The sequence below is a fragment of the Phyllobates terribilis genome, unplaced genomic scaffold, assembly GCF_046119375.1.
Source record: "Phyllobates terribilis strain yellow unplaced genomic scaffold, ASM4611937v1 Scaffold_2__4_contigs__length_985480577, whole genome shotgun sequence".
Lineage (NCBI taxonomy): Eukaryota > Metazoa > Chordata > Amphibia > Anura > Dendrobatidae > Phyllobates > Phyllobates terribilis.
The window spans coordinates 378,749,427-378,758,046 of NW_027362762.1; the positions used below are offsets into that span (position 1 = coordinate 378,749,427).

The window sequence follows — 8,620 nt, forward strand, 5'->3', positions numbered from 1 at the left end:
TACAGTATTTAGTCAAGAAAATCCCATTACATGATCAGAGATAACAAAAATTCTTAATTAAATGTCACCTGCTTAACCCAGCAGGAAGTACGGCGCTGCCTCAAAATCACTAATGTAGACAAATCACTGGGCCTGGACGACATACACCCTCGTATGTAGGAATTAATTCCTGTGATAGACAGGCCATTATTTTAAATGTTCAAAATTTCAATAATAACAGGGTATGATACACACGACTGGCGCATAGCAAATGTGATGCCAATTGTTACGCTCGCGCCCGGACTGACTGGCGTGAGCTTGATTAGTGATCCCACTATACCATGAACCGAGGAGTGCCTGGAGGGGCGTAACGAAGTATCAACTCGGTCCGACCAAGGTCACACGGCGGCTCAGTCGACTCTGTGAACCAGGGAGGAACCGAGCAGAGGGACCAGGTGCTACTCCAGGTCAGACCTCGGCCACAGCTGTTGACCTACACCGGGGAATGCAGGAACAGGCAGGTTAGGCTGGCATACAGACAGGTGGATACTGGCAGGCACACTGATATGCAGACAGGTGGGTATTGGCAGGCATGGCTGGTACGCAGACAGGTGGGCACTGGCAGGCACGGCTGGCATGCAGACAGGCGGGTACTGGCAGGTAGGAACGCAGGCAGGATAGGGGCCAGTACAGACTGTCACACAGGAACGGAGCCGCAGGTGCGGTAGACAAGCAAAGCAGAGCAAAATCCGCAGGTGCGGTAGACAAGCAGAGCAGAGCAAAACCCGCAGTTGCGGTAGACAAGCAGAGCAGAGCAAAACCCGCAGTTGCGGTAGACAAGCAGAGCAGAGCAAAACCCGCAGGTGCAGTAGACAAGCAGAGCAGAGCAAAACCCGCAGGTGCGGTAGACAAGCAGAGCAGAGTAAAACCCGCATATGCGGTAGACAAGCAGAGCAGAGCAAAACCCGCAGATGCGGTAGACAAGCAGAGCAGAGCAAAACCCGCAGGTGCGGTAGACAAGCAGAGCAGAGCAAAACCCGCAGGTGCGGTAGACAAGCAGAGCAGAGCAAAACCCGCAGTTGCGGTAGACAAGCAGAGCAGAGCAAAACCCGCAGGTGCAGTAGACAAGCAGAGCAGAGCAAAACCCGCAGGTGCGGTAGACAAGCAGAGCAGAGCAAAACCCGCATATGCGGTAGACAAGCAGAGCAGAGCAAAACCCGCAGATGCGGTAGACAAGCAGAGCAGAGCAAAACCCGCAGGTGCGGTAGACAAGCAGAGCAGAGCAAAACCCGCAGGTGCGGTAGACAAGCAGAGCAGAGCAAAACCCACAGGTGCGGTAGACAAGCAGAGCAGAGCAAAACCCGCAGATGCGGTACACAACCAGAGCAGAGCAAAACCCGCAGAAGAGGTAGACAAGCAGAGCAGAGCAAAACCCGCAGAAGCGGTAGACAAGCAGAGCAGAGCAAAACCCGCAGATGCGGTAGACAGGACAGGGCTCTGTTCACATGGAACAGACTGGAAAACACAAGAAGATATCTGGAACACAGGAGTTAGATACGGAGGCAGGGAAATAGAACGAGCAGAACGAGATACACACAAGGTACTGGCAATGAAGTAGCGAGTGGACACAACTCACAAACAGAATTACAGAGACAACGAGTTGGAGTTAGGTGCAGGTTCAGATATGGCAGGAAAAGGGAAAGGTACAGACATAGAGACAAACAGGTAACTGACTAGGACACTGTTCAGACAAGATCTGAACCAGGAACAAGATACAGGAATGAGCCTGGGAACTCAGCCCCCAGGGTGGCAGAAACTAACTAGAAGTCACAGGTACAGGTAACAGGCCTGGGTATACAGCCCCCAGGGTGGCAGAAACAGACTAGATACAGGACAGGACCTGGCAACTCAGTTGCAAGAAACACACAGATGGAAAGTGTTGCTCCTACTGGGTGGAGGGGGTTTAAGTATCCAGTGACTCACAGCAATAGGCTGGGGACGCATTAGGACTGCGCACACTGTAGCTTTAAGAATCAGAAAGCAACAGCGCCGCCGCCCTAAGCCAGCAGACAAGAGACATACAAACAGCAGGTACTGGAGCAAAATGTGCAGCCTGGCCTGATAGGTAAGATTGCGGTCTTGCATGGTGGGAGGTGGTAAGCCATGCAAGCACGCCGCCAGGGATGTTACACCAATATTGAAAAAGGGGCCAAAATCTGAGCATGGAAATTATAGGCCCGTAAGTTCAAGCTCTGCTGTTGGTAAAATTCTTGAGGGTTTCCTAAGAGATATTCTATTGAAGAATCTCAATAAGAATATCCTCATGACTCAGAATCAACATGGTTTTATGAAGGACTGGTCCTGTCAAACTAATCTGATCAGCTTCTATAAGACGGTAAGTTCCTGAGTGGACCAGAAAAATACAGTGGATGTTGCCTATATGGACTTTTCAAAGGCGGTTGATATGGTGACACAGAAAAGGTTGGTACATAAAGTGAAGTAATTGGACTAGGGGAAAATATGAGTAATTGGCTTAACAGCTATCTCAGTGATAGGAAAGAAAGGGTAGTTTTTAATGGAACAAACTCGGCTTGGGTCACAGTTAACAGTGGAGTACCACAGGGGTCAGTAATGGGCCATCTTCTTTTTAACATACTTATTAATGACTTTGTAGAGGACATATAGAGTAGAATTTCAATATTTGAAGATAATACTAAACTCTGCAAGGTAATCAACACAGAGGAGGATAATTTATTGTTACACCTAGATTTATATAAGCTGAAGGCTTGGACTGAGAAATGGCAATTTAATTTTAACCCCTTCACAACAAATGGCGCACAGTTATGTCATATGTCGTGTCCCTGCATTTGATGTGGGCTTGCAAGCCAAGCCTGCATATTTCCTGTCATATGATGGCTGATTTATTCAGCTATCATCTGCCTCTAACAGCCGGGGGTATTTCATTCCGCTGCCAATCGCAGGACGCCAATGGGTTGCCATGACAGCCAGGGGTCTGCTGAAATCCCCATGCCTGCTTTCAGAAAAGTCTGATCTATCAAAATATAAAATAAATTAATCCGATCAATAAACGTTGTAATGGCAAAAAAAATTGAAATGCCAAAATTTATTTTTTTTATCCGCCGCAACATTGCAATAAACTGCAATAAGTGGAGATAAAAACACCGTATCTACCCAAAACTGTATCAGTAAAAACATCAGCTCAGTAGCAAAAAATAAGCCCTTACACAGCCCCATATCCTAAAAATTGAAAACTATTTGGGAAATCTCGGAAAATGGCAAAAAAGCTAAATTAGTTGTTTTTTTTTACAAATTTAAGAATGTTTTTTCATCAATTAAATAAAAAAAAACTATACATGTTTGGTATCTTTATAATTGAACTGACCTGTAGAATCATATTGCCAGGTAAGTTTTATCACATAGTGAACATGGTAAATAGAAAACTCAAAAAACAATTGTGGAATTTTCCTTTTTTTTCAATGCTGTTGAAATTTTTTTCACACTTTCCAGCGCATCGCATGATAAAATAAATGGTGCCAATCAAAAGTACAACTCAAAAACAAACCCTCATATGGCTATGTGGACAGAAAAATAAAAAAAATATGGCTCTTGGAAGAAGGGGAGAAAAAAAAACAAAAAACAGAAAATGGCCCTGTCAATAAGTTGTTAATGTAGATAAATGTAAGGTCATACACTTGAGCAGAATAAATAAATTGTTTAACTATGTACTAAATTGTAAAATACTGGGTAAAACGGTCACTGAAAAAGACTTGGGCCGCGGCGTATGGGTGGACGGAAGCTTTAATGAACAGTGTCAAACAGCTGGTGTCAAGGCAATCAGAATAATGAGATGCATTAAAGGAGGCATATATACTCAGGACAAGAACATAGGTTTGCCTCTATGCAAGTCTATAGTGTGGCCACACTTAGAATATTGTGTACAATTTTGGTCTCTAGTGTATAAGAAAGACATAGCTTAACTTCAGCGGGTGAAGAGAAGAGCGGACCAAGGTTATGAAAGAGTTATTCCCATCTCCAAGATCCTATCCCAATATGTAGTAGGTGTAATAATAATAATATTAGCAAATACCTCCAATTAGAAATGCAGTATAGTTTTTCTGATTCGCTATGTCGATTTCCTCATGTGACGGCATTGCAGGACCTTAGGTATACTTGGTTACAACCATTAGCAACTAGCTAACTAATTGTCACTATATCAGTGGTCATAACCATGGCTACCTAAGGTCCTGCAATGCCTGCACATGAGGTAAGAGACATAGTGAATCAGAAACACTAGAAACATCCTACGACTAAGGGCACACTCTGTAACAGAAACTCGTCAGGCTTCCTTTTAACTGTTTTTATATGATATCCTAACAAAGTTTATACTTTTACTATCCGAATGGTCTGTGCTGGAATTCACTCCCCCCTCTTCATTCTTCGTTCCACATGGCTCCTTCAGCAGCGGGACCCGGCACCGTCCGGAGGATTTACAACCGTGCAAACGGATTTCTACGGCGTGTTGAGGTATACATACTCCCCTTTCTCTATTTTACAGAACAACTATACTTCATTTCTAATTAAAGGTATTTGTTATTATTATTATTACACCTACTACATATTGGGATAGGATCTTGGAGATGGGAATACCCCTTTAATACCCCTTGCAATAACAAGAGAGGTTATCAAATTTGGGGTTAATCAGTTTGGAAAAACAAAGGCTTAGGCTCTTATTGCAATGTACAAATATATGAGGGGACAGTACAGAGAGCTTTCTAATACTCTTTTTACACCTGGAGACAAGGGGGCATCTTCTATGTCTAGAGGACAGAAGGCTTAATCATAATCACAGACGCGGATTCTTTACTGTAAGAGCAGTGAGACTATGGAACTCTCTGCCGCATGATGTTGTAATGGTTGATTCACTGCAAAAGTACAAGGAGGCCTGGATGGATATTACAAGTTATGGTCACTAGATCCTGAGATGGGGCGTTGATCCAGGGATCTAGTCTGATTGACGTATGTGGAGTCAGGAAGGAATTTCCTTCAATATGGAGCTATTAATGTCTGCCCCTTGGGGTTTATGCCTTCCTCTGGATCAGCATGTTAGGATATAGGCTGAACTTGATAGACTTAAGTCTACCTTCGACCTTAAAAACAATGAAACTATAAGTATTTAAAGGGGTTTTTCACTTTAATAAAAGTGGTCCTCAAATTCTGTTATTCATATAACACAACAGAGCAGGTACTCTCCCTTCCGTGGGTTCTGCACTGGTTCTCCACTGCTGCTCAGATCTCTGCATATTGGCTGCAGTGCTGATGTCACAACTATAGCTTAAATCACCACTGCAGCCAGTCATTGAGCTCAGTGGCTCGTTCCATCTATATTGACAAAGCGGCTTCTCTTTGACTGGCTGCAGCGGTGATGTGCAATGAAGCCATGAGGTCACAGCTGTAATTAATACACTAATTACAGAGTGGCGGAAGAGGGTGAGTACCTGCTCTGTTTGTTATTTTACATAAATAAAAGCATTTGGGAACCACTTATTAAAGTGGAGAATCCCTTTAATGATTCACAACATGCATCTCTATGTTGCAATGATCGGATGTTATTTTTTTACTTACGGGCGATCACTTTGTTTCCTCCTTTCTGCTCTCTCCAGTACAAACAAATGGCAGATGCATTAGACAGTACAATGATAATTTTTAGGTTATTATGAAAGACTACATTGAGTGAATTACTACAGATTCATCAATCAGTACATTGGACAATGATTGGAAACATTCACTTGATTTTTTTTTTTTTTCAAGATAATTGCCCCCCCCCCAAAAAAAAAAAAACCCTATACTCGCATATGGCAGATTTTTGCAAACTTTTCTACAACCGAATTTAAAAAAAAATCTAAATGTCGTTTCAGCAACATGTATGCAAATTTCTGCAACAAATCTACCTCTTGTGTACATAACCTTTAATCACCACGCGTTTCGACCCTTCCTCATAGCCTAATGATTAGAATTAAAGAACCGATGTTTCTTTACTGGCAGGTTACGGGCCAGAGAAAACGGCTGTGCTGGTCATACATAATTATAATTCACTTGACCACTGTAGCAAATCACTGGCCTTACCAGTTCTGCTCTTTAAGGCACATGACAGCTGAAGGCAGTGACTGGCTGCAGCGGTCACATGAATAGATAATTGTATGTTATAGGGTAAGCAGGGACCAGTGGTGCTAAATACTAAATACTAATTATATTTTATTTTTTAACATTCCCTTCTATGTGGCAACTTTCATAATAGTCCAAAGATCCCTTCAAATTTTCCTGTATTGTTGGTTACCACTGTGCAAATAGTAAGAAAAATGGGACTTACCTAATGTGAGCAAACACAAAAGAACAGAAAAGAAGCTGACCAGACTTGCTTTATACATTATATTATGCAAACAGGGTCAAAGCTTGATCTCATCTGTGGTCCCTCATTTAGGCTGAGTGCAGTGTCGTCTTCTCTGGTGTTATACTGGTTTCCGGTACCTGGACTCACATGCACTTACATGTAAGGAAGCAATTACGCAACCAGTGCTGTCACATTGCTCGACTTGTAATGTAGAACAGGCTTTTTTTTCACAGTGGGGATTTTTTTTTTTTTTACAAGGAGGAAACTTAACAGCTTACGTATATTTCAAGCTTTGATTCATGTGTAATTTCCCATGAATACTACTAATACATCCTTGTCATTTCTTCGTTTAATTTCCACTAAACAGTCATTAGGATTTCCAAGCTCCAAACGTGTGTAATCTATATTTCACAAAATTACAGAGGACAATGACATCTACAGGTAAGAAAGATGTAAAGCACCCAAAAGCATATCTGTATGTAGTAAGATAAACCAGATAATATGCAGAATCGATTTCTAGAAAGCCCTAAAATAAAAATATTAATTCTGATACACAGGTGAAATAGTAAAAAAAAAGGGTTATTTGCATGTCTTTGGGGCTAAAAAATCATTTTTTCAATATTGTTTCATTAAAATGTAGCAGTTTTGCTTTTACTGGCTCTTTGTTTCAATTCACATTAGATTTTGATGTGGTCTGCGACCATAAATCAGCTAAGAGGAGATTTAAAAAAAAAAAAAAAGTCAGATCATAGAATTTAAAATAACTTTCCAGTTTGACCGTCAGAATGAGCTCACTAACAAATTCTCAAGTTAACCCGTTTGTCAGCAAGCAATAGACAGTGTAACATAGAGGCTATTACAACCCCTGGCAAAAATTATGGAATCACCGGGCTTGGAGGATGTTCATTCAGTTGTTTAATGTTGTTGAAAAAAATCAGATCACAGACATGGCACAAAACTAAAGTCATTTCAAATGGCAACTTTAGGGCTTTAAGAAACACTAAAAGAAATAAAGATTAAAATGTGATACTCAGTAAGGGTAATTTTTTTTCAGACCAAGCAGAGGGAAAAAATTATGGAATCGCTCAATTCTGAGGAAAAAATTATGGAATCATGAAAAACAAACACACAAAAGAACACTTCAATACATCACTAGTATTTTGTTGTACCACCTCTGGCTTTAACCACTTCGCACCAGAGCCTGTTTTTGCCTTCATGACCAGGCCAATTTTTTCAATTCTGACCACTGTCACTTTATGAAGTAATTACTCAGGAACGCTTCAACGTATTCCCCTGATTCTGAGATTGTTTTTTCGTAACATATTGTACTTCATGATAGTGGTAAAATTTCTTCAACATCACTTGCGTTTATTTGTGAAAAACATCGGAAATTTGGCGAAAATTTTGAAAATTTTGCAATTTTCAAACTTTGAATTTTCATGCCCTTAAATCAGAGAGATATGTCACACAAAATAGTTAATAAATAACATTTCCCACATGTCTACTTTATATCAGCACAATTTTGGACCAAACATTTTTTTTTGTTAGGGAGCTATAAGGGTTAAAAGTTGACCAGCGATTTCTCATTTTTCCAACAAAATTAACAAAAACATTTATTTAGGGACCACATCTTATTTGAAGTGACTTTGAGGGGCCTTTATGACAGAAAATACCCAAAAGTGACACCATTCTAAAACCTGCACCCCTCAAGGTGCTTAAAACCACATTCAAGAAGTTTATTAACCCTTCAGCTGTTTCATGGAAATTTTTGGAATGTGGAAGAAAACAATGAACATTTAACTTTTTTTCACAAAAATGTTACTTTAGACCCAATTTTTTTATTTTCACAAGGGTAACCTGGAAAAAATGGAATACACAATTTGTAGTGCAATTTCTCATGAGCGCGCTGATACCCCATATGTGGGGGAAAACTACTGTTTGGGCGCACAGCAGGGTTTGGAAGGGAAGGAGCGCCTTTTGACTTTTTGAATGTAAAATTTGTTTGAATAATTAGCGGACGCCATGTTGCATTTGGGGAGCCCCTGATGTGCCTAAACAGTGGAAACCCCCCACAAGTGACACCATTTTGGAAACTAGACCCCTTAGGGAACTTATCTACATGTGTGGTGAGCAGCTTGCACCCCCAGGTGCTTCACAGAAGTTTATAATATTGAGCTGTAAAAATAAAATTTTCACATTTTTCCCACAAAAAATGTTTTTCATCCCCTAATT

The 8,620-nt window shown here is 41.1% G+C and overlaps 1 protein-coding gene across 2 annotated transcripts in view; it reads right to left on the reverse strand.

Moving 5' to 3' along the window:
* Positions 1-6,562, reverse strand: part of LOC141210786 (interleukin-18 receptor 1-like) — a 111,610-nt gene extending 105,048 nt beyond the window's left edge. For both annotated transcript variants that reach the window (XM_073664765.1, XM_073664764.1), the window contains exon 1: positions 6,368-6,562. In XM_073664765.1, coding sequence (XP_073520866.1) covers positions 6,368-6,425 — 58 coding nt within the window. In that variant the 5' untranslated portion in view covers positions 6,426-6,562. The remainder of the gene's footprint in view (positions 1-6,367) is intronic.
* Positions 6,563-8,620: the final 2,058 nt, after the last annotated feature.